We start from the raw sequence: 26,609 nt of genomic DNA, 5'->3' as shown, positions 1-26,609 counted from the left end.
TTGTGTAGAGGACGGAGACTTTCCCAGCAGACCTAGGAGACCACAATCACATGGTCTGGACAATAGACCCTTAGGAAACGTTTTTATTAACCTAAAATAAGTATTACAATAAAGGACAAATTATAAAACAGGATTTTGTTGTAAAATAATACTTTAAATGTACTGCATGTGTAAGTATTCAATGGATATTTATGTTGTGTTTGGAACATTATAAGGGAATATGTGCCTTTTTGACTAGCCAGTTGAAGAAAACATACTTAATGTATAATTTTCATATAATTTCTTTAGCCAGGAATATATTTGAACTTTAACTTTCTTTATTGACCTAATTACTATTTTTGTTCAAATAAATGTTAATAACCTTCACTCTTATAGGAAAGATATCCACTAGATTTTTGAACCATGTCTATGGGAATTTCTGTCTTAGTTGTGTTCAAGGAGGTTTGGGGAGAAGTCAGTATTCCAATTCATTCAAAAGGTGTTCATAGGAGTTGTGGTCAGGGCTCAGTGCAGGCCACATGCCCTTCAAATAGCTACAAAAAATACCAAATTATGGTTTTAACCTGCAGTGCCTTGCATAAGCATGAACCTTTCCATATTTTGTAATAATACTACTAATAATAATAATAATAATAATAATAATAATAATAATAATAATAATAATAATCGTAGTAGTAACAATCATAATAATGTTATTGATATTTATTATTATTATTATTATTATTATTATTATTATTATTATTATTATTATTATTATTAAAAACAGTGAACAATTCAATGAAAACAATGAAAAATTAATTTGGTGGCCCAGATTAAAACCTTCATATCTGACACCCCTAATTTAGAGAGAAATTTATTGAGACATTTTCTAACAAAGAGAGTAGATAAAGCTAAAAACTATCATGTACAAATGCTGGATGTATTATATACTGGATGTGTTTTTCGACCTTCAGAGCAATTTCCAGCCTCAACTCTCCCAACACATTGGTTCAGTAGGCGGCAGTATTGTGCCATAAAACGGCGCCTTTACTGTCGCAAATCAAGAAGAAGAGCTGCGTTGCTTAGCGACAGTCATCTAAAACAGCTGGCGGGAAAAGCGGCTAGTTGTTTTCAAAGCTTCCTCGTCTGTTAAATCAGTTTACTTAAAACTTTACATCATATCATACGTATCATGACTACTTGAAAAAAAAACATTTATCTTTTGGTTGTTAAGTGAACTACTTTCACAAATGGCACCAGTTGGAATTAAACACGTCGTCTCCTTCACGTCAGAGGTAAGCGTTTAGCAGTTAGCTAGCAGTTTAGCAGTTAGCTAGCTGTTTATCCCACAGCTAGCTAGCCAAACTAGCTTCCGTGCGACGCGAATACGTTGTATACTGTTAAAATAAAGTGTCTACCGATGTGGTAAACCAAAGTAACTGCAGTATGTGTGTTTGCAGGACCCGAAGCACCGTGTGGTGAACTTGTGCTGTGGCGGTGAAGGAAGCAGCCCGTGGCTGTGTAGTGCAGCGGAGCGGAGCGGCCTTCTAAAAGCCGAGCTGCAGCTGGACCGGGCTTCATCCATCGCCTTTATTGACGTTGGTCAGTGCCTCCGTGTGTTAGTGACAATTCACCCAGCATATCAGCGAGCAAGGCTGTAAGAAACTATCTCAGCTCCACTGATCGTCTCTGAAGAACAACTCCACTCATTATTAAATGTCACCTGTTTGTACAGCTAACCATCTTTCTTTCTAAGTTATCTGATTATTAAAATGTCTGTATATGTCAAAGCATTATGCTAAGAACAGCTATTGCGCATGTGATCATGAGGCTTGGTTTAAAAGTTTCACAGTAGCTCACTTTAATATTTGAGTACCAGTACAGGTTGAAGTTAGCTCATAGTTTCTGGGGAAAACATCCACAATCTACTAAATGCTCGACCAACGTTTATATCACAATACACAGGAAAACAAGATTATCTTGGCGCATGAGACATCAACACAAAAAAGCAAGGAATCAGATGTGCTTATCTGTAAGTGTTTCATGATTTTTACACTTCGTCTTTGTCTTTGTAAGGAAATCATGGCTCTGCATTCGTTCAGGTGGATGTGGGCCGTTCTTCATGGCCTATAGATCATCCTTATGTCACACTGCTGCCAACTGCGACCCTGATGAGCCCAGCTGATTCACGACAAGGCACAGGAAAGCACAGTGTGCGCATGTTCAAAAAAGGTGTCATTTATATTAGGCCACTGTTTTACCATTTTTTGAAGGGATTTTTAAAAAATATATGAAATGAAATACACACTAATGTATTAGGCTTTTTTTCATCTTTTACTTCTTGAGTGTAAAATTAAAGGTCTAAAACCACCCCACCGTTTACAGACTATATTTTCTATTGCTGCTATGGAATATGGATCAATGGATAATATTTTTGTGAAGGTGATTATACTTTAGGGACATGACAGATTTTGTATGTGATTGGACAGGTGATTTCTTGCCCCAGGCTGCTGAAGAGAGCTGGGACCGGCTGAGGATCACCTGCAGTCAGCCCTTCAACAAACGCAACCAATTTGGCCTGTCTTTCTTTCGTGTCCGCACTGCCAATGAACACGCTGAAGAGCCTTCTGCCAATCAGGAAAATCTAACTACCCAAAATAAGGTAAGACACTGCAAGTCATTTTACTCGTTGCTGTAGGAATAACATGTTGACTTGCCTATAGGGAAGGTTATTGACTGACAGGCTGAAAATCCACACAACCTTTGTTAATACTGACTTGTAGGTTACTAATAAGCATAAACATGTAATAAACTAATGCTTACAATTATGGGCTTTTAACAGACTACACCAGATAAGACATGGTCAGTAAGAGAGTGGATCTCTAGCCCTCCTGTACAACACACGTTCTTTGGTCAGAAGCCAGGGTAAGCATAAATAAAAGGTCTTATACCATTTAGCAACTCATTTTGTGGTAGTTATAATAACTAGGTAGGTATGCATAATGATTATTGAGATTAAATTTGAGTCTGGATGTTTTAAGTAAAAATACATGCAGAAATCCAATTAACACTCATTTAATACAATATAGAACAATATAGGAAGTAGCTGAATTAAATGATCTGATTTGCATATTACATAAATGCATTTTGCTGCAAGTGTAAATTTATCTGGGTGAAATCTGGGATACAATCAACAAAGCAGCCAAGTGTGCAAACCCAAACCAAAGATGTCTGGGTTAATTAAATTACTTACTTTATTATTTCTTAATTAATTACTTAAATTTATTTCTCACTTTAATTCTCTTTTTCTATCTTTCAGAGAAATCTCTCCAGGAGAACCCACGAAAGATCATGGGAAACTGAGCAGGGCTGAACGCATGGTAACAGCTGCACAGAACATCAGGCGCTCTCTACACAAAGCCTCTTGCAATGCATTAATCAGCAGTAGGGAGAGACAGGAGAAGTCCCAGAACACACAGCATGGTAAGACTGATGCTTAGCATAGAGTTTATGGGGTTTTACCTGAAACTGTATTGCAGTTCTTTTATTAGTGTGTTTAAATGGACGTTCTTTCATTTTAGGTACAGACAGGACCCGGGCATGTAGGAGAAAGTCAGAAACAATGTATGTACTGTGTTATGCACATGTCCAAACAAAATTGTACCACGTGCCAAAGTTATGCAAGAGATGATATGTGTCTCTGGGTGCATTATCTGTAGTTGTTTAACTGGCAAAGCATTGTTATGGTTACATCATCAGGTTTTTGATACCGTTTATCTTTGGAAAACAGACTTTTATTGGTCTGCTTCTGCCTAGAATGTGACAAAAGGCAGGTTGTTGTTCTCACTGTCTCACAGTCCATTTTGTTAGTCACCGTGAATAAATGTTTTTGATGTAACACTCCCTGAAAATTACAATAATCTAATTATTGTCAGAGCTTGCTTATGAATAGTTGGTCTTTAAACAATGATTACTGTATTTTCTGGATATTTTGTCTGTATTTCACACACACTAATGTATTTGATATTTCATTTTCTACTTCTTGAATGTAAAATTAACTGTATACCTTATACAGACTACATTTTCTACTGCTGCTATTGAAGTTTCAATGCCTATTTTTGTAGTTACCTTGCGATATTTGCTTGGTCAGAATGAGTAATCAGCTAATTAGTCTGGCCAAAATCACAAGAGCATTGATTATGCCCTGGGGGAACCATGTGTCTAATTTTTTTTTTATACTTTTATGTATTCATTTGGCAAAGGCTTATACCCAAATGTTTTCTGTTTTTCAGACAAAAGCCAGCGAGCATGTCCTCTACTCCAAAGAGGTCCAGATGTGGTACATCAGATGTTCTTGCCACCCAGAAGAAAAATAATATGTTCAGGCACAGCCCTGTTAAATCTCATATACCAGCAACATCACCACCAAAGTACAGCACAGATCCTGAACCTCCTGAGACTGTATGCCCAATATGTGGAGGTGCGTGTGTGTATGTGTGTGTCTTGGCCTGTCATCTTATTGTAATAAGTAATTGCCACAGACAGAGAACATTTAGTAGTGACAATGCACATGGTGTAACGATGACTTTCTAGAACATATGTTTGCTTATGCATATATTTGCTGCTTATGCAGTATGTCCTGAAATACACCATGGAAACAGTTTAGCATTTCTAGGAAATGTGAAACCACAGCAGAGATCTGTTTATAGATATAGATATCTATTACTGTGTAATTTCAATGTATACTTGTGTATTAAATGAATTATTAGATGAATTATGTTCCTGCAATAAAGGAAAAAAATCAGTGCGTAGTTGAATGTCATTGTGCAAATAAAAAGCAAAATAAAAATATACCACCATGTTGTTTAAATAAACAAAAAAAACCTTGAAATTTTACTAGGACATAATCTTGGACATAGTTTCTAGATCAATAGAGAGAATGTGATCTTCAGACAAAGGCAGATGAAAAGCAAATGATTTTTTTATTGTGCCACTTGGGAGCCATTCATTTTTCCTTTAATTGATACCAGGCTTTCTGCTAGATTTTGGAGCAGGACTGTGGGGATTTATGCTCATTCAGTAATAAGAACATTAGTGAGGTCAGACACTGATGTCAGGGGTGGAGGACTGGGGTGCAGTCTGCATTCCAGTTAATCCCAAAGGTGTCCGGTGGCGGTGAGGTTAGGGCTCTGTGGAGGCCATTTGAGTTCTTCATTTCCAACTGAAAATAATAAAGATACAGAATATAAATACATTTTACACAATCATGTATCTTCATAAATGTGGCATAGGTTTGGGGGAAAGGTGTCCACATACATTTCATTAAAAATTCTTTCCACACCATAAGTTTGCTTCTCCATACAATTATTCTTACAGTCCTTGTGTGCCTGCATGTCTGTATGTGTGTTTCATTTGAGAGAAATTTGCCATTAATTCTCTTTTTCTTTTATTTTCTATGCCATACAGTGTCTTTCAGTCCAGAATACTTGCCTCTTCATGCCTCTTCCTGTCTGGATTCTGGTGCATTCTCGAGTGTCACACAGAGAGAGCCTGGGTCATCTTTTTCCTTTCATCAACCTTCTGATCCAAGCACAGATGAGCTCATGGTGCCATGTCCTATGTGCACCTTCAGATTCCCTTTCGACTGCATCCAACAGCATGCCAGTAACTGTGGCGAATAACTAGTCGTGACTGGGTAAATGTCTCAGGCAAATAAATACATCTGATGTAGGACATTGTCATTATATCTAAGAAAATAATGAGGAGTGAAGTCATTTATGTGTGGTTTCTCACACCTTAGCTAGAGGACAAGGAGTATCAGAGTCACCATGTTAGACACTCACTCACTCACTCATCTTCTACCGCTTATCCGAACTATCTCGGGTCACGGGGAGCCCGTGCCTATCTCAGGCGTCATCGGGCATCAAGGCAGGATACACCCTGGACGGAGTGCCAACCCATCGCAGGGCACACACACACACTCATTCACTCACGCAGTCACACACTACGGACAATTTTCCAGAGATGCCAGTCAACCTACCATGCATGTCTTTGGACCGGGGGAGGAAACCGGGGGAGTACCCTGAGGAAACCCCAGAGGCACGGGGAGAACATGCAGACTCCACACACACAAGGTGGAGGCGGGAATCGAACCCTCAACCCTGGAGGTGTGAGGCGAACGTGCTAACCACTAAGCCACCGTGCCCCCAACCCATGTTAGACAGTAATGTTTAATATCATGGTCAATGTAAAGTGCATGGCACTGAAATAATGGACTAAATCTGCAACAAAGAATTTCCACCTGAATGTGGAAAGAATATGATTTTTTCCACAATGTGGTATACATGTATTTGTATTTGAATATTTTATACATTACACTTAATATCTGTTAAAAACTGGAATGGTTTTATACAAAAATGGTAAATGTTTTGTACTGTTTTTTTTTTAAGGTGTCACTGACTGGAAAAATGTATATAAATATATGTCTACAAAACAAACCTTGGCCTGTAATGTCTGTTGCACAGCATTCACAGTTATTCTGTTTAGATGGAAATATTTATGGCAGAAGAGCTACACTGAGCAAAGGGCCATAATGAGATGAAACATGTTGTCAGTGTTGAGTTTTTAATTGGCTGTGACCCTTAGGGATTGCAAGGTGTTTGGATTGGAAAATAACTGAAGCATGTTGATCTGCTATTGACTCGTCAGTTGCATGTTGGAGTGAACACATTGCAGTCCAGTTACGGAGGTTTTCGAATTGTGCTGGCACAAGAGGTGCAAAAGATGTTGAACATGTGGAATAACTGATTTTTCATTAAACAGCCTTATAGGAATATTGCTTTTGATAAATTTTTGTTTCCAGTTTGTGACATGATGGAGCACCTCACGGTAAGATAGCATTTATGATCTTGCATTGTGAATTTGACCTAATTACCAAATGTTTAATGAAAAATTAGGGTTTTTTTTTTTTAACATTGAACATAATAGCTTTACAGAAATATATAAAGTGTTGAGATTATAATCAGCTCTTAAGTAGGAACACAGTGAATATCTATGGTCTAAACTGGACTTTATTATAATTCCCTGAAGTGGATTTTGGAGAGTATATGTTTTGCAAATGGTTTAAAGACGATATGTTTTTGAATCTACAGTCTATTCACTGCCAAAAATAAGTCATATGCATAAATATTTATCTGAGACGATTTCTCTGTAGTTGCACAAACTACATAGTGAAACTAGGTTAAGGGAGAAAAACTAAATTGCAAAGGACCTGTTGTTTAGAATAACTTAATTCACATTAAAGAACAAATGTTTATCAATTGAAGTGAGTTTTCATTTGACAGCAATCATGTATGTTAAAAGAGAAAATGAATAATTGTAACATTTTAGGAACAAAAGCTAATTTAAAGCTAAAAATGAATTAAACATTAATGTTATATCACATTTGTATTGTCAATTTCTAACTTCCAGGCAGATCAATGGCGCGAGATTGTGAACAAGAAGATGCGCTTTCCCCCGGAGCTCATCGGCGCCATTCAGGAGGGAAAAGTGGTTATGATCCGTAGTCTTCTGAAGACTGGTGATGGTATCATCCGCCAGTTAGAAGACTCAGAAGACAGGCAATGGAGAGAAGCACTGAACCTGTCCATCCGCCTGGGCAACGAGGATGCCATGGTCACTTTGCTACATGGAGTCAAGTTTGATTTTCGACAGATCCATGAGGCTCTTTTGGTGGCTGTTGACACTAACCAGCCACGAATTGTGAAGCGCCTCCTTGACCGTCTTGACCAAGAGAAAGGCAACAAGATGGATGTGCACTCTTTTAACCAGGCCATTTTTGACCACTCCATTGATGATTCTCAGTTTGCCCCTGGGGTGACCCCCTTGACACTGGCCTGCCAGAAGGATCTATATGACATTGTGACTATGCTCACACAGAAAGGCCATGTCATCCCATGGCCTCACAAGGTTTCCTGTTCTTGTCTTGAGTGCCGGAATGGGCGCCAATATGACTTGCTCAAGTTCTCACTGTCACGTATTAACACTTACCGTGGCCTTGCTAGCCGGGCATACTTGTCCATCACTGCTGAAGATTCCATGTTGAGTGCTTTTTATCTTAGCAGGGACCTTCGCAAACTCTCTAAGAGGGAGCCGGAGTTTAAGGTTCGGCAGAGATAGTCAAAGTTGTTAAAAATGTATTCTTAAGCATTTAAGTATTTAAGCATCGGTGTGATTACTGTAGACAAGACGCTAACGATGCTTTCCTAACCAAAGTCCACTTCCTTCAACAGCAGCTCTTAAACATACATAATTTTCAACATAATACATACATTTCAACATACATAATTTTTTTTAACAGTTTTTTCTATTCTTTACTCTGTACAGGGAACTGTGTTTTAATTTTTGTCCAAGTAATCACACGTATCCTATAGATATGATAGATAGGTATCATGCATTTATAAAGCTGATTTATACTTGTGTTGCTTTTAAATATATTGCAAATGTGAACCATTTTGGACAGTGCTAATTGACTCATGAATAAATGAGTCTAAATTCTGTTTCAGCCTCAGTACCTTGCACTCGAGGAGCTGTGTCAGGACTATGCAGTGGAATTACTGGGAATGTGCCGGAATCAGAGTGAGGTTACCACCATTCTTAACAATTGTGGCTTTGAAAATGAAGACACTCAAGAAGAGCTAGATAAACACTTATTCGAAGAGGGCATACCAAACCTGGCCCGATTACGACTCGCTGTGAACTACAACCAGAAAAAGGCTAGTTTCTTCTCGTCATGACTCATATCTAAATGCTGATAGTGTGATAATGTTGTATACTTTTACATGTTTGGGTAAAATACATGTTTGTCTATGTACAGTTTGTAGCCCACCCAATTTGCCAGCAGGTCCTTTCCTCCATCTGGTCTGGAAACATATCTGGCTGGAGAGGCAGCAGGACAGCATGGAAACTCCTGGTGGCTGTGGGGCTCTTTATAACCATGCCTTTCCTCTGCTTCATCTACTGGATTGCCCCCAAGTCAAAGGTTTGTGTGGTCTGGTCAGTATTTGTGGAAAAAAATGAGCATTGAATTATTTTTTAGGAGACTAATAAATCTATTAAAATATTGAGCTCATAAATGTATAATAAGTCTAAATATGTGTCAAATAATATTTTCACAATTTCTTAATGCCATAAAGCTTTTTATTTATCAACTATAGGTCCTTAGTGGAAATCTAAAAAAAATAAGATTAATAACTATGAGTATACAGTAATAAGTTCAGCTTTGATAATGTCGGGTTGTGATTTGAAAAACAAACACGCCCCTAACCCAAATGGGTCCCACCCCTGTATTGATAGCTCCGCCCACACATACATATGCAACCCAGGCAACTAATGGAAAGAAATGTGTCTTTATCATAGCTGAAGGGAAGAACATTACGATTGCAGATAAACAAACAAGCAAAAATGACACACAAGCATAATCATGCAAAGGACGTCAAATATTAGTTCTGTGAAACAAAGCAAAACCAACATTACTCACCTATCAAGAAGGAAAAAAGCAAGCTGGGTGTCCCATCACAGGCCTTCCTGCTCCTTCAGTTCTCTCCAGCGCTGGAAAGCTGATCTTATATTAACACAGGCCCTACTTCTTGCCTTAGAGTACAGTAAGCCTTTTTTCGCTTTTCGTTTTTATCTGCCGTGTCAATGTTTCAATGCTTCAATTTCTGCTAATGTCACACATGCGCACTGAACACTCTCTCCGCCGCATATTGACAAGACATGCCCCTTTCTGCTCATTGGCTACACGTTTGTTTTGTTTGTCGGCCCGACTCAGTTTTCTGAAGCATTTATCAAACATTGTACACCCCACCTTTAATGACAGAGCCCTTGGTTAAGTTTCACGGACCCCACTTAGAGACCAACTGTAATAGATGTTTAATAGCATTTGTAACAGGCATTTAGCATGGTCACTAGAATGAAACATATTTTCTTACATCTTTTTTTTATATAAAGTTGTATAAATGTTGTTTTTGTTTGTTTGTGTGTATTTGTTTTAGGTGGGAAAGATTTTGAAAGTTCCTGTGGTCAAATTCATGCTTCACTCTGCCTCCTATTTGTGGTTCCTCATCACACTGCTAGTGGAATCTATAATCATGGAGAGGTTTCGTGAGGGGTCTATAACCAGGCAACAGACCTTGTTGTACAACACTGTCCACATGGTGTGGGTGGCTGGTGTGTGTTTTCCTTCATTACCTCAAAAAAGCATTGCAGGTTTTAGCTATAGTGTAAATGACCATATAGTGTGTTGCATACAAAGTAGACTCTGTTGGTAGCCAAAAAACACTTAAGCAATATGTTTTGTGCAACATCATATTAATCCATAAAGGAAACAGGAAATGCTCAACAATAGACAACAGTAGAGTTTTGAGAGCAATCTGTAATCTATACTGTATAAACCACTCTGCCTTACCGAAGACCTCTTTTAAAATATTGTTGTTCTGTAGATGTGTGTAAAGTACTGACAAGTGTACTGTTTTCTTTAGGGTTTTTCTGGTTTGAGTGTAAGGAGGTTTGGATTGAGGGGCTGAGGAGCTACTTCCGGGACTTGTGGAATTGTCTGGATGTGATGGTGCTCAGCATGTATCTGGCCTCATTTTCTCTGCGAGTGGTCATTCTGGTTAAAGGCTCCTTTCTGTGCCACTTACCAGAAAATGAGATTGAGTGCATCTACTTTAACCAGTCTGGTTGGAAAACATTATTTCACATCCTTAATATATTTTAATCTTTATTTAAATACCCATTCAGCTAATGAAATGGTGGACCAGAATCTTTTTCCAAAGACAATCATAAATAATTCAGTATAAAAGTAAATGAAAGATTCACAAAAGACTCCATGACTTAATTATAACAATCATAGAGAAATGTACAGTTAAGAGTGTGAAGTAGAGATTTAATTTTTTTACTTTAGTGAATAAAACCCAGATTTAGGTACAGCAACATAATCCAATTTGAATGACCATATTAATGTATCTCTCGATTGTCTATGAATGGCTTTATTTATATGACTTAGTGGTCACACTGTTACAGATTACTTCATCTAATCTGGAAAAAGTACATGGTTTCTGTATGACAGTTACAGTGGAGAAACATCACTGATCCTCTTTTTGACTAACTCTTTAATTGACCATTTTTTCCCAGCTCGTGCAGATTGGCATCAGGAGGACCCTCAGATGATAGCCGAAGTGCTCTTTGCTGTCACCAGCATGCTGAGTTTCACACGTTTGGCCTACATCCTGCCTGCACACGAGTCTCTAGGAACGCTTCAGATCTCTATGGGAAAGATGATTGATGATATGATGAGGTATAAATTTATTGTGGTGTAGCAGTTATGCAAAGAAGTGTCAGAAAAAAACAGTTAGAAGAATGTACTATTTAAGTATAGTCTATCAAACTCTCTCTCTCTCTCTCTCTCTCTCTCTCTATATATATATATATATATATATATATATATATATATATATATTTATACTTATAAATATATATATATATATATATAGAGAGAGAGAGAGAGAGAGAGAGAGAGAGAGAGAGAGAGAGAGAGAGAGAGAGAGAGATACATACTTTTATAATTCTATATAATAACTCAAAGTTGTTAGCAGTAACCTGGGGGTTTTAATTGGGGTTTTTTTATTAAATGTAAATCTAAAGGCGCTGTTGTACTGACAGTTACATAATGCATTGAGGCACTAATATTACTATCATCTATTATCAGTGCAGCTAAAGATAATTCCTCTCCATCTATCCAGTAGAGGATGCTCAAATAATTGACTTGTTCACATACATTTAATTTCCACTACTAAACTAAACATAAACAGTAGAAATAAAACATTATTAAACTTAAATAAACTTTATTAAATTTTACTAAATACTAGATTTATTTAAGTCCAAATGTACCCTAAGTTTACCCTTAACCTAGAACATATTTTAATATGACAAGAAAGATGTCTCCCTGATTTACTACATTTGTAGAAAATTGTAACCAAATTTTTTGTACTTTTCTGTCTCTAGGTTCTTGTTTATACTGATGATCATCGGTACAGCCTTTTTGTGTGGCATCAACAATATCTATGTTTCTTACGTCAGCTCTGAAAAACTTGGAAGGTTTGAACTTATTGTTTAGTCATAATAAAACATTTAATACATAGAATTAACCTATAAATTCTGTAAATAATTCAAGTGGTTGATTGGTAATTTTGGGCATAAACATGGAAAAAAAAGTGTTTTTTTTTTTTTTTCAGGTTCAATGAGACTTTCCAGTTCTTGTTCTGGACAATGTTTGGTGTTGTCAATAAGGAAAATGTGGATATGCCTAATTATGCTGTGGCTGAGTTTGTGGGCAGAATCCTATATGGGATCTACACACTACTGATCGTCATTGTGCTACTAAACACATTCGTTGCTATGATCACAAATTCTTATCAGAAGATTGAGGTAAGCTATTCCTGTTTGCTACTGTATTGAAGACTGCAATTCTATGCAGTATGAAACAATGTTTTAAACCTGATTTATTTCGGTTTATATCATCTTCTGTAGGATGATGCGGATGTGGAGTGGAAATTTGCTCGCTCCAAACTCTATCTGAGCTACTTCAGGGAGGGCCTCACAATGCCTGTTCCCTTCAACATCATTCCCTCACCTAAAGCTTTCTTCTACCTCATACGGTAAGCTACAGGTTTGTAGCTTCAATACAAATCAAGGAAATGGATTTACAGGTTCAAATGCATTTATTTGTTTTTATCTTTGATTAGAAAACTATGCTGCTTTTGCAACTTCAACTCGACCCCGGACTATCCGCCCATCGACACTATGGTGAGGTTGTTTTGCTTTCGAAAACAATTACTGTTCAGATATTTAAGCTGAACAATTTATTAATTTGTATTGTTTTCTTTTTACTTACTGTAGAATAATGAGACAGATGATAAGGCGTCATACAGAAATCAGGTGATCCGGGCTTTAGTGCAGCGCTACATTGAATCTGCCAGGAGAGAGTTTGAGGAGACAAAACGCAAAGGTATTAAAAAATGATCTTCCAATAGAATAAGACTGATGAAAATGTGTAAAATACTTCCAGCTGGAGCTTTTTCTTAAAGGGCAACTGTTAATTTTATCTTAGAGAAAGGAAACAAGGTTCTCTTTATGGCACCAGATGGATTTTTTTAACAGAATTTAATTCACAGAAAGTGGGTGATAACTTGTGTGTTTAAGATATTCAGAACAAAACGCTATCAGTTTATATACTTGTCTTTCCTTAAATCTTTTTTACTTGTGCAGATATTGGAAACCGGGTCACAGAGCTGAGTAAAGTGGTTGGACATCTGCACAGTGAGATGAAGCAAATTCACCAGACGATGTTAGACTTCGAGCAGAACCGAACAGATCCTTCAGGGCGAAGCACTTCCTCCATCATAGGGAAGTACATCCAGGGTGCCAAAAACAACTTTAGAGATTTTAACAGCGGCGTGCCTTCAGACGGCATGAGTGCTCCTTTGCTGGCCAACATCCACAATCCTAAGTCTGATGACGTTGGTAATGTGAACATAGAGAAGAGTAAAGATATGGATGAGGCTGCTGATAAAGGCAAGTTAGAGGAGGAGGAGGATGAAGGAGCAGGTGAAGAGATAAGGGAACAGGATGGTAATGATCAAATTGAAGGTAAGGAAGAGGAAGATGCACCCAGTGATGAGAGTAATGATCGGATTCTGGTCGAAGATGAAACAACGAAGATGGAGGAGGGGAGAGCCAATGAAAGAAAAGAAGAATCACTCATCAGCAGCAGTGAATCTCAGGATACTGGGTTTGGTTCTCAAGAAGGAGAACTCTCTGATAACAGTCCTGAGTAACTGAGAAAATGTCTCCCTGTTGTTTTTTTCTGAATTATACTTGCAGTTAGAAACTATTCTGCTTGTTCTAAATGAGTCTTTTAACATCTTAGAAACATTTCTGTAACTAAAAGCAATGTTGAAGTTTATGTCCATACATTTTGGTAAATCTGTCATTTGTAACCCAGATTTTGTGTATATTTCTCATGTGACTGGGAAATCCAGGGTCATGAATTAGATTCTTACCCAGGTCACTGTGTGTGTGTAGGATTTCTGTGCTTGCTCTCCATATGTCCGCTGCGATTCCTTCCACTTTTTCCTTCTAACCCTTAAAAACATTCCAGCAGATGGATTAGCTAGGATCTATTGGCCCTGTGTGTGAGTGAGTGTTTAAATGTGGATGTACACGGTGCTCTCGCACCCCATCCAGGAAATACCCTGTTTCTGGTTATAGGCCATGGATTCACCTTGACCATGACCATAAGTGCTTAATTGAAATTGTCATAATGATTGATTGATTGATGAATGTGACCTGTGGCATATTCCAAAAAATAATTCATAGGGGTGAACAAGGTAGGATAAGAGAACAGAATGAATCATTTGGGACACTTCAATTAACATTTTTATAATAAATGTAATAAATGTTTCCTGGAACAGGGAAAAATTTTAAATGTAAATCATTAGAACTATACACTCCAGTCCAGGGTATAACTAATTATTTAATCAGCCAATTGTTTTGCAGCAGCACAATGCATCATGTACGTTTACAGCATTTAGCAGACACCCTTATACAGAGTGACTTACATATTTATTAAGGGCCTTGCTCAGGGGCCCAGGAGTGGCAGCTTGGTGGACCTGGGATACGAACTCGCAACCTTCCAATCAGTAGTCCAACACCTTAACCACTAGGCTACCATGTCCCATACAGTATATAGATACAGGTCAAGAGCTCTAATATCAAAAAAGTGGAAAACATGATCTTTTTTATGTAATTGGTTGGTTGCTTCCTGTTATATCAGACACTGCTGATCTCTTGAGATTTTCAAGAACATCAGTCTCTACCGTTTACACAGATTGGTGCAAAAAAACCATCCAGCGAGCAGTAGCTTTAAGTAAAGCACAAGACCTGCCTGCTGTAGCTTCAGATTCCTGTTCTTAGCTGACTGGGGTGAAACCTGATGTATCTGTCTGCTGGTTTAGCACATTCTACTGAAGCTTGTGATTATGAACTTGCTTGTTAAGCTCAAACATTGTTGCATTTATGACAGGATAGTGTGTGTGTGTGTGTGTAAAATCATTCAAATAATCATATTTTAGGTCATTTATTAAAGTCCTATCGTGGTTTATAAGCTATGATGATAGGCAAATTGTTATTACATGATGTTACATGATCTTTTACAAAAATGTTACATAGCTCCATGCAGTGTAAACTGACTCTTCCTTCTCCCCTTTCCCCTGAATTAAGTTTTATTAAGTGAGCTATAATTTGTCCCCATGGCCTATGCAGGTTGCTGCTTGCTCTAAACCTGTTTGTGCATCATAGCCAGGATGTCCTATAAGAGTCCCATGACATTTGAATGATTTATCACATGGGGATTCTCAGTACACTTGCTTTGCAAGAACACACCTGTGATTCTGCTTTAATAAACAACATGGCTGAGAAACAAGTTGATCATTTTCATATACAAGATCAATATTCACTCATTTTTCTATAAATTGTTTTATCATCACATAAAAGTTATTTTTTTTTTAATACAGATGTATTGAAAATACTAGAAAGTGTAGAGGATCTTTATGAAAAATGTATCACCTGGCTACTTTTTGCTCTTAGTACCTTGATACATGACTTATGTTGGTCATACCAAGATAAAACATCTGTACAATACTGTTACACCATGTAGCCAAGTGAAATAACTGTACACATGCTTTGTATCCCAGACAATATCATATTTATAAGATACCAGTTAGTCTTATAGCAAAGTTAAACCTTCTTCAGTTCATCAGTTAATAAACACCTGACCAGGAACAGAGGAAAACAGAATGAGGAAAAGAAGAAAGTGTCTAAGAGCCACACATCAGACACTCATCCCTATTCTCCAGAGAGCAAACCATAGCAGCTTTGTTCCTCTCCTTAATCTCCTCCTCACTGTTTTTGGTTTCCTGCGCCACCTTCAGTTTCTCCTTGTTCAGGGTAAACTGGATGGGGTTGGCAGCTGGTTTTGTCCTGAGGTAGTACATGCCAGTCTTTAGTCCCTGTAGAGAAAATGATAGTGTGAGCAAAGCATGTAGCTAGAACAGCACACCAAACACCAAAAGATGGAGAATAAATCCTTTCAGTCACCTGCTTCCAGCCATAGAAGTGCATACTGGTGAGTTTTCCATAGTTGGGCTCAGCAATGTGGATATTAAGTGACTGGCTCTGGTCAATGAAAGCTCCTCTGTCTGCAGCCATCTTAATGACCACTTTTTGTGAAATCTCCCATACTGTCTTATACAACTCCTTTAAGTCGTCTGGAATTGTGGAGATTTCCTGTAAAACAAAGTAAACCAAGAACCATTAAAAGAGACACCAAGAAGAATACAGATCAACTTTACTATGTAGAAAACAAAATATTAACCTGGATGGATCCGTTATGAGCAATCAGTTGGTTCTTCATGTCCTCGTCCCACAGTCCTCGCTCCGTGAGATCTTTCATCAGGTGAGGGTTCACAATCTGAATGGACATGATAAAAAAAATACTTCAATGAATGCGGAATACTTCAAGACGTACAAGAATAATTTCTAGAACATTCTTGTTCCTAAATGATGAAAGCATAGCTTTGATAAATCCCTAAAAAAAAAATTAAAAAAGAGGCACAAACAGTGCATGGAGGTAATGCAATTTTCTAAGGCACATTCTCTTAACTTTGCTACATCTTCCCTGTTCAAAACTGAGCAACTCGTATAACAAAAACAAGTAAGTTGTGTCTGACCTGAAACTCTCCAGACAGCACGCGGCGTGTGTAGATGTTGCTGGTGTAGGGCTCAATGGACTCATTGTTGCCCAGAATCTGTGCAGTGGAAGCAGTGGGCATGGGAGCCAAGAGCAGACTGTTGCGTACCCCATGCCTACAAAGCAACAAAAGCAAAGCTGCAGTCAGTCATGTCTGTTTGTTTATAGGAACTTCTACATCTTTTCTTTTCTAACAGAAAACAGTTGAACTTGTTTTGGTCATAAGCCTGGCCCAACATTTCTACAGAACTTCTGTCCTGTTCTGTCAAAGAACCGTCATTGACTGTCCAAATTCCATTTTCACTGATAATTGATGAATTTTTTTTGCTTGTTTGTTTTAAAAAAGGCAGTAAGGTGTAGGGTTTTCCATCACATTCATGGTTGCTCAGACTCCACATCCACTGTTCATTTTAAAAAAGTAACAGGAAAACTCTGTTCATCCTGGACTACCAATTTGTCCATCCCAATGACATTTGCCCTTTTCCACATGCCCAGAATACTACCAATCACGAAAAAAAAAAATCACGAATACTACCCATTCGTCATGTATGTGTTCAAAAGCATCCCCTAAATTAAGCTTGTATAAATATAATCAGATTAATATTTTTTTCCATTCTTTTTTGCATAAATCTGTTAATCAACCTCAGTTCTAATTCAGTTCTAAGTAGTTCAAAACTACTAAAGTTTAAAACAATTTTTACTTTTTACTTACTAATTAGTGATGTCAAATTTGCATAAAAATACACACAAAATGACCGTTTTACTATAAAAAAGAATGATAAGGACTGAAGTTGATTAACAGATTTTTTTGCAAAAATATCTGATATTTTATAGAAAATGAATTTAATCAAATTAAATTGATGGACAATTTATCTCGAAGTGCACGTATGGGTGTAAAATTTCCAAAGTACATGTTTATTAAGATTTATCCCAAAAAATTATTTCTCTAACTGAAACAAAGTAAAATATGACCAAAAAAAACCGGGGAAACTAGGCCACCTAGTGGACGAAAACGTCCTAAAGTGTCCAGAACGGTTAAGATCTTATTTGGTATTTCATGCACCAGCAAAGTCTTTTTCAGAATAAGGTTCAAACAGACCCACAAATACTAAACCTTACTTTGCAATCTTCTCTTTCAGGGCCTTCCAGTCCCACAAGTCTGTCGGTGTCTTGTCCCACATGTCATACTGCAGGATCTGAGATACAAGAACAGGTTATTTAAATGCTAATAATCTACACACATATAATAAATTATTATTAGGAAGAATGTGAGAGCCTCTAGTGCCTTGCTCCAGTTTGGACACTTACACCCTTGCTAACAGGACAGCCAGCGTAGGTCTCATACGGGCCATGTTCTTCTGCCAGCTCACAGCTAGACTCCAGTGCTGCATAGTAGATCGTTTCAAAGATTTGGATGTTGAGCAGCTGAGCTTCTGTACTCTCAAAAGGGAAACGCATAAGTATAAAGGCATCAGCCAGCCCCTGCACTCCGATACCAATGGGCCTGTGGCGTTTGTTTGATTTCTCTGCCTATCCAAAAATAAATGAAAAAATAGCACACATCACAAACCACATCCTAACATCATAATCACAAACATAATGCTGACAAATAACTAAAATAAATTTACATATTTTTAAACAGACAAACACACAAGTTAATAAAAACAACCCTCACCTCTGGCACTGGATAGTAATTGATGTCAATTATTTTGTTCAAGTTCCTAACAATGACCTTTGTGACGGACGCCAACTTTTGGAAATCGAATGTTCTCTCAGGTGTTACGTACATGTTCAGAGCAAGAGATGCAAGATTGCACACAGCCACCTGCAAGCAGAAAAGCAGGTTTACTGAAAGAGGGGAAATAAAAACACGTTTTCATAGACACATTCCCAAACATTAGAACTAGTGTGTATGGACACAGTGCAGTTTTTGTTAGTACTCAGTCTTCACCTCATCCTTGCTGGTGTACTCCACAATCTCTGTGCACAGGTTACTGCATTTAATAGTACCCAGGTTCTGCTGGTTGCTCTTGCGATTACAGGCGTCCTTGTACAGCATGTAGGGAGTGCCCGTCTCCGTCTGAGACTCGATGATGGCGTACCACAGCTGCTGAGCCTTCACCACACGCTTCGCTTTCCCCTCTTGCTCATAACTGCCATGCAAACAATCGTTTCGATCAATTATTTAAAAATATTCTCTGAGCAGAAATAACAAATCAGCTCTGGTTCAGTCAGGTGTGTGGCAACTCTCGCATGTGAAAGACTTGTAACTGCTGTAGAGTTTTTTCTTTTTTACCTTGTGTAAAGCTTTTCAAACTCTTCTCCCCAGCATTCATGCAGACCCGGACAGTCGTTCGGGCACATAAGGGACCAGTCCTGCAAAAAAAAGCAAAATTGTGTACACATCAGAAAGAAACGACTACAGTAATAATCATTGAAAAGCGATCAGAAAAGAACAAAAACAAAACACCGTTGTGGCATGCTGATTTATTTGTTTGATAAAAAAAAAAAAAAAAAAAACAAAAACACTAAAGCCTATGACATGCCATTTAAATTCATTCTCTACGCCAGATAATTAAACTTTGCTGCATTTACCCCGTTGGTCTCTACTCTCTTCATGAAGAGATCAGGGATCCAGAGTGCATAGAACAGGTCCCTGGCTCTTTGCTCTTCTTTCCCAGTGTTCTTCTTCAGCTCCAGGAAGTCAAAAATGTCAAAGTGCCAGGGTTCCAGGTACATGGCAAAAGCTCCAGGTCTCTGCAGACATTAGGATGCTGTGTCATATATGGTAAACTCAGAAGTATGGCTTGTTATAGACAACACCATCCTGTATTTTAGAGAACAGAAGTGCTGAAGTGTATAAACCCTGTCTGCTTGCAGATCATCAATTTGTCATGTTAACATTAGATGTTCCTCCACATGATCCCTATTCCCAGTCAACCATCTCACTTAATTTGATCAGCTGAGATTTTGTAATGCATGTGGTTAAATAAAGGCCTACAGTACATCAGTATTTCAGTTTGCTAACTGGATAATCGCACTTTAGCACAATAGCTAATGGCTTCATCTGAAATGCTATGTGGCCATCAGGGAAATCTGGTAGATTCTAAAACAGCCAAAAATGATGAGCCAAATAAAGAAATCGTCCAAATATGATATTGGATTTTAGTAAAAATATTTTCCATTTACTTTAGAACCTTGTCTAGGCATTCTGCAGAATAAAATAATGAGCCAGTTTAATGATATTACAGTAAAAAAACAGTCCTAAAAAAGATATTTTAATTGTGGCTTTCCTTACATAGTAAATGTTCAGCTTCAATCTCGCTGGTAAGTTACATGCCTTAGTACTGTACAAATTCAAGGTTTCATTCTCTCACCTTGTTTCCTCCCTGGTCAACATATCGAGCTGTGTTGTTGTACACTCGCAACATAGGGACCAAACCATTAGAATTGCCATTTGTCTGAAAATAGAAAAAATATCATTAATTCATGACTTGTAGAACCCGTCTAAGCTGCGGTCTAGTGGTGAAGGCGGACTCACTCCTGCGATGTAGCTGCCTGTGGCTCTAATGCAGCTCACAGCCACCCCGATGCCCCCAGCGGATTTAGAGATAAGCGCACATTGCTTCAGAGTGTCGTAGATTCCCTCGATGCTGTCATCTTTCATAGACAGTAGGAAACAACTGGTGGGGAAAAGCATGTGGCAGTGTTAATCTACTAAAAAAGTGTAAAAACTACTAAAATTGACCTTGCTTATAAAAAGGCACAGATAGGCAACCAACATGTCTGAGTGGAAAAACCTGCCCTTTTATTGCAACAATGCATGTTTAGTTCATGGCTATAAAGAAGTCACTCATTAATTTAAAGTCTAATTTAAAATTTTTGCTTTGAGAACTACATACATCTTATAGTAGACAGTACAGATGGAGAAATGTGTCTTTAAACCAACTTACTACAAATTGAATAAAAAGAAAACAGCATAGAAAGCTCAGATTTAAAGGTGTGGTCTCCGTTGTTTGAAAGCCAATGTTGACATTTGAAATCACCAAAACAAACATGCCCCTAACCCAAATGGGTCCCACACCTGTATTGATAGCTCCACCCACACATGCATACATAACCCAGGCAACTAATGGAAAGAAATGTGTCTTTATCATAGCTGAAGGGAAGAACAATACATTTGCAGATAAACAAACAAGCAAAAATGACACACAAGCATAATCATGCAAAGGACAGCATATATTAGTTCTGTGAAACAAAGCAAAACCAACGTTATTCACCTATCGAGAAGGAAAAAAGCAACCTTGGCGACTTAAGTAAAGTTGTCCGCATATTCACAGATTCGAGTTTCCCGAGACAATAACTCCTGAGCTAAACGCTGTTACTACACAAAACGCTGTTGTAGCTGCCTCTCTACATTACTACGATAGAAAAAAAAGTGTTATTTGTGTAGTAACAACGTTTAGCTCAGGAGTTACTGACTCGGGGAAACTCGAATCTGTGAATATGCGGCCAACTTCCCGCTCCTTCTGTTCTCTCCAGCACTGGAAAGCTGATCCTATATTTATACGGGTCCTACTTCTTGCCTTATCGTAAGCCTTTTTTCGCTTTCTTTGTTTTTATCCTCCATGTCAATGTTAAAACCGCTTTGTGCTAATGTCACACATGCACACTGAACACTCTGTCCACACATATTGACAAGACCCGCCCCTTTCTGCTCATTGGCTACATTTTAGTTTTGTTTTTGTTTTTTTTGGCGTCCCAACAAAGTTTTCTGAAGCATTTCTCAAACAACGGAGACCCCACCTTTAATGAAATGAGCTTCTGTGTAATGACTCTTCAAACACTGTGGTGTGGGTGTACCTGGAAAGCTGAGGCCGGTTGGTGCCTGCATTGAACAGTGTAGGGGAAGCGTGAGTAAACCACTTCTCAGACAGCAGGTTGTAGGTCTCAATGGCAGCAGCGATGTCTTCCTTATGGATGCCGACTGAAACTCTCATAAGCATGTGCTGAGGCCGCTCCGCAACTACAGACAGACAGACACACAGATAACCAGTTATGCAAAGTGAGTGTCTATTGTTTATCATTTAAAAACACATTTCTCCCACATCTATTCTTACCTTTTCCATTGATCTTAAGCAGATACGAGCGCTCCAGGGTCTTAAAAAAAGAAGGTGTTGTACAATATAAACAATATATAAACAATATAAACTACTGGTCAAGTATATCTGAGGTCAAATACTTATTCTAATTTCCAACAGATAAATTACCTTAAAGCCAAAGAAGTTGTAGGAGAAATCCCGGTCATAGATGATGGCTGAATTGAGGCGCTATAGATGGAAGAAAATGAGAAGTTTAAAACCTAATCACATTACAGAGAAACAAAACACTCAATCTGCTTTCTTACATCCTTATTTTCCATTATAATGGCAAGAGTGTCCTTGGAAATCATAGGCGAGTGTCTTCCATTCAGGGGGTTAACAAAGTTGTAGAGGTCCTCCATAACATCTGCAAAAAAATAATAAATAAAAAACATCCATTAACTTTAGTTGGGGAAAATGCATCACATTTCTTGGATCAACACTGACCCAAGAATATAATCTGTGTTAGCCTTCACCTCGTAACTGGCCGTGTCAGATTTAGGACACCAAAGATGTCATCATATTTATTCACTGTTATTGACATTAACCCCACATGATTACTCACCACTGAAGACCTTCTTTGTCTCCTTGTGCAGGTTGGACACGGCAATGCGGGCTGCCAGGATGGCATAGTCTGGGTGTTTGGTGGTGAGTGTTGCTGCAGTCTCTGCAGCCAGTGTGTCCAGCTCAACGGTGGTCACTCCACTGTACAGACCCTGGATCACCTTCATGGTAATCTGAGTCTGTAAGCATTTACAACGTGGTTTACATGTCTAGGAAAACTGCAAACCAAGTTACAGTACTGCTAAAACCAATCTGCTCTACTATATTGTCATAGTCATTAAAAACAAGGCAAATGAGGTCTGACAGGAGGTCAAATTTCCCAGGCAAATCAAGGCCAGGGACAACATTCTTCTTTTCACCAATTTCTCCTCACTTGCATGTGCTCCTGTCTGTTGTGCTAAATTTTTAAACTACATTAAGTTAAGCAAGATGAATTTCATTCACATGTAAAGTCTATCAAAATAAGCATACAAACCGGATCAACAAAATCAGCATTGAGTCCATAGCAGAGCTTCTGAATTCGAGAAGTGATCTTATCAAACATAACACGCTCCTGGCGTCCATCTGTAAACGATAAAAATTACAATCTGGTAAGACTTTATGAAATTTAGACCTGACTGAAAATTACACAGATTGTGTGTGCTAGTATCTGCATATCAACTGAAGCATGTAGACAAATTAATCTTTCGTCAATTTGGTGGATATAATTTGGTTTGATTAATTTCTAAAAGAATGTGGGGGACACAGCAACCATGTGGAAGAAGGTGCTCTAGTCAGATGAGACCAAAATTTAACTTTTTTTGGCCAAAATTCAAAACATTATGTGTGGCAGAAACCTAACACTGCACATCACCCTGAACACACCATCCCCACCATGAAACATGGTGGTAGCAGCATCATGTTGTGGGGATGCTTTTCTTCAGTAGGGACAGGGTTCTCAGAGTTGATGGGAAGATGGATGGTGCCAAATACAGGGCAATCTTAGATGAAAACCTGTTAGAGTCTGCAAGACTGGGGCTTGAGATTGGGCAAAAATGTCACTCTCTAGATCTGCAAAGATGGTAGAGACATACCCCAAAAGACTTGCAGCTGTAATTGCAGCAAAAGGTGGTTCTACAAAGTATTGACTCAGTGGGGCTGAATACAAATGCATGCAGCACTTTTCAGATATTTACTTGTTTTTAAAAAAAATAATAAAAAATAGGGACACCATTTATCATTTTCCTTCCACTTCACAATTATGTGCCACTTTGTGTTGGTCTATCATTTCTATTCATTTCTAAGAGAAGTTGTTTATACATCTAGCTAGCTGTCACTTTCTTCATCAGCAAGCAGTTTTGCTGTTTGTCTGACAAAGAAACTGATTTTAGAAAATACTTTTAATGCTCATATCTTTGAGGAGAGATTGACAAACCAACACCTATTTTTAATTCAAACCTCAGGAAATAAAAAAAATATGTTTTAAAGGTTTCTTGATACAGTAAAATTGACTGTCTTTTATCATTAGTCTTAGTTTGTATGGAGACTTTATTTTACAGGTCTGTGATTAAGGTGTTATACTGTAAAGTATTCAGAACTTTACTTTACAGTGGTAGAGAAAACAGCGTAAAAATCAATCATTTAATAATAAATAGGTTTAAAAAAAAGTGACAAGACTTTTGTAAACAAAAGGCGTCAAGCGATTTGGCGCCAATGAAGATAACAAAGGAGCAACATAGAAGTGTAGGAAATATAAGTAAAAATCATATTTTTACTTCAATATTATTCCAAATATTTTAGTAATAAGTGACTTCACTGTAATTACATTAACCAGTGTTGTATTTTACACTAATATACATAGTCTAGCTTTGTAAGTGCTTGCTAACCTGCTTTGTTCAACATCTTGCATTGTATTTAAAATTAACCAGAAAAACTTCGGTTTTATTCAATTATATATAAGAAATATATCATTTGAATATCATAAGGTATAGTGGGTAGGAACATAAACACAAAACTTGTGGAAACAAAACTATGCTAAATCAGCTAGCTAACTGTCACAAGGTTCCTAATATTTTTGCAGCCATTCTGGATATATGCAATGAAAAATACCCACCTCTCTTAATCACGTGCATATTGATTGAGGTTATATAGCAAACAATATAAAGATGGTGAATTTTAAATCCAAATGATGTTTGACCAACTGATGTAAGACCGCAATGCCCGCCGTAAAATCTAAAGCCCGGGCACCTCAAATGACGTCTTTTCCGGTTCCGGTTATAATAATAATAATAAGTTTATTTTATATAGCGCCTTTCAACAATCTCAGTGACCGAAAGAAAGTGGCACGTAATTGTGAAGTGGAATGAAAATTATAAATGGTGTCCAATTTTTTTTTTTTACAAATAAATATCTGAAAAGTGTGGCGTGCATTTGTATTCAGCCCCCTTTACTCTGATACACCTAACTAAAATCCAGTGAAACCAACTGCCTTCAGAAGTCACCTAATTAGTAAATAGAGTGAACCTGTGTGTAATTTAATCTCAGTATAAATACAACTGTTCTGTGAAGCCCTCAGAAGTGTGTTAGAGAACATTAGTGAACAAACAGCATCATGAAGACCAAAAAACACACCAGACAGGTCAGGGATAGAGTTGTGGAGAAGTTTAAAGCAGGGCTAGGTTATAAATTAATATCCCAAGCCTTGGTGGTGGCAGCATCATGTTGTGGGGATGCTTTTCTTCAGCAGGGACAAGGAAGCTGGTCAGAGTTGATGGGAAGATGGATAGAGCAAAATACAGGACAATCTTAGATGAAAACCTGTTAGTATGCAAAAGACTTGAGACTGCGGCAGAGGTTCACCTTCCTGCAAGACAGTGACCCTAAACATTAAATCAAATCAAATCAAATACATACAGCCAGAGCTACAATGGAGTGGTTTAGATCAAAGCATATTCATGTGTTAGAATGGCCCATTCAAAGTCCAGACCTAAATCCAACTGAGAATCTGTGGTGAGACTTGAAAATCGCTGTTCAGACACTCGCCATCCAATCTGACTGAGCTTGAGCTATTTTGCAAAGAATAATGGGCAAGAATGTCACTCTCTAGATGTGCAAAGCTGGTAAAGACATACCCCAAAAGACTTGCAGCTGTAATTGCAGCGAAAGGTGGTTCTACAAAGTATTGACTCAGTGGGGCTGAATACAAATGCATGGCACACTTTTCAGATATTTATTTGTTAAAAAAAAATTTGGACACTATTTATAATTTTCCTTCCACTTCACAATTATGTGCCAGTTTGTGTTGGTCTATTACAAAATCCTAATAAAATACATTTTTGTTTGTGGTTGTAACATGTCAAAATGTGAGTGGGTATGAATACTTATGCAAGGCACTGAATTACCTCTTGTGGCCAGTTCATTACTGCTACCTAGAACAAAAAAAAAATCTATAAATCAGATCAGGTACTGTAAGTCAGTTACAACTGATCACATCTAGTAAATCAAGCTCACTAGCATATGGATTGATTGCCATTTGAAGCCCCCTTCCAATGGCCAGTTTGATTGCATCAGTTACTGTAGGATCCCTTCCTAAACGCACCATTCAAGTTTCATGACAATAGGTCAGTGTTTATCCTGTTTAATGCCTCCTGAAATCTGTTGACAGCAGCCATGTTTTTTTTTTTTTTTAATGAATCAGGTATTATTGTCAGTGAATTGCTTAGGGATGTGGTAGCCAAGTGTTTAAGGCATTGGACTACTGACCAGAAGGTCATGAGTTTGAATCCCAGGTCCATCAAGCTGCACTGCAAGGCCCTTAACCCTCAATTGCTCAGTTGTATAAACAAATTGTAAGTCACTCTGGATAAGGGTGTCTGCTAAGGGACTTATAGACCCTGAAAAAACAGTTACTTGGACTTAGCCCCTCCCCAGAGGTATGACTATATGTAACTGATCATACAAGCATTTGAGAAATCATGACTTGGCCTGACATTGCAAGAGCCAATTGTATTCTAGATTTAAAACAATGCCTGTAAAAACACTATCTATTTGTTCACTATCTGTACACTTCCTGGAGA

The 26,609-nt window shown here is 37.9% G+C and overlaps 2 protein-coding genes across 2 annotated transcripts; one reads left to right on the top strand and one right to left on the bottom strand.

Annotated features, from left to right (window-relative positions):
- Positions 1–1,076: 1,076 nt before the first annotated feature.
- Positions 1,077–13,877, top strand: LOC132860407 (short transient receptor potential channel 2-like). Its single transcript, XM_060891595.1, has 22 exons — positions 1,077–1,274; positions 1,440–1,581; positions 2,056–2,211; positions 2,469–2,641; positions 2,822–2,904; positions 3,299–3,462; positions 3,561–3,603; positions 4,272–4,459; positions 5,446–5,658; positions 6,842–6,867; positions 7,438–8,142; positions 8,544–8,753; positions 8,855–9,019; positions 10,035–10,209; positions 10,521–10,721; positions 11,176–11,338; positions 12,046–12,138; positions 12,276–12,468; positions 12,571–12,698; positions 12,750–12,846; positions 12,940–13,048; positions 13,309–13,877. Exons 1-22 carry the CDS (start codon positions 1,230–1,232, stop codon positions 13,875–13,877), a joined length of 4,041 nt encoding a protein of 1,346 aa, XP_060747578.1. The 5' UTR covers positions 1,077–1,229.
- Positions 13,878–15,162: 1,285 nt separating this feature from the next.
- On the bottom strand, positions 15,163–24,785 carry rrm1 (ribonucleotide reductase M1 polypeptide). Its single transcript, XM_060890999.1, has 19 exons — positions 24,647–24,785; positions 23,030–23,118; positions 22,556–22,733; positions 22,257–22,357; positions 22,120–22,179; positions 21,970–22,009; positions 21,713–21,875; positions 20,391–20,532; positions 20,227–20,310; positions 19,445–19,606; positions 19,146–19,225; positions 18,801–19,002; positions 18,525–18,674; positions 18,158–18,379; positions 17,969–18,045; positions 16,830–16,965; positions 16,475–16,570; positions 16,198–16,386; positions 15,163–16,109 (listed from the first exon to the last, which is right to left on the bottom strand). The coding sequence occupies exons 1-19, from the start codon at positions 24,663–24,665 to the stop codon at positions 15,918–15,920; spliced, it is 2,382 nt and encodes a 793-aa protein (XP_060746982.1). The 5' UTR covers positions 24,666–24,785; the 3' UTR covers positions 15,163–15,917.
- Positions 24,786–26,609: the final 1,824 nt, after the last annotated feature.

The sequence above is a fragment of the Tachysurus vachellii genome, chromosome 17 (genome assembly GCF_030014155.1).
Source record: "Tachysurus vachellii isolate PV-2020 chromosome 17, HZAU_Pvac_v1, whole genome shotgun sequence".
Classification (NCBI taxonomy): domain Eukaryota; kingdom Metazoa; phylum Chordata; class Actinopteri; order Siluriformes; family Bagridae; genus Tachysurus; species Tachysurus vachellii.
This window is presented reverse-complemented; position numbering and strand designations above follow the sequence as displayed.

Coding starts and splice junctions, on each gene's coding strand:
- LOC132860407 (XM_060891595.1), top strand. CDS start 1,230: ATGGCACCAGTTGGAATTAAACACGTCGTCTCCTTCACGTCAGAG. Junction 5,659..6,841: donor TGCCAGTAACTGTGGCGAAT/AACTAGTCGTGA, acceptor TTTTGTTTCCAG/TTTGTGACATGATGGAGCAC. Junction 11,339..12,045: donor ATGATTGATGATATGATGAG/GTATAAATTTAT, acceptor TTCTGTCTCTAG/GTTCTTGTTTATACTGATGA.
- rrm1 (XM_060890999.1), bottom strand. Junction 19,226..19,444: donor AGAGAGTAGAGACCAACGGG/GTAAATGCAGCA, acceptor TTTTTTTTGCAG/GACTGGTCCCTTATGTGCCC. Junction 16,571..16,829: donor TGCTGTCTGGAGAGTTTCAG/GTCAGACACAAC, acceptor ATGTCCATTCAG/ATTGTGAACCCTCACCTGAT.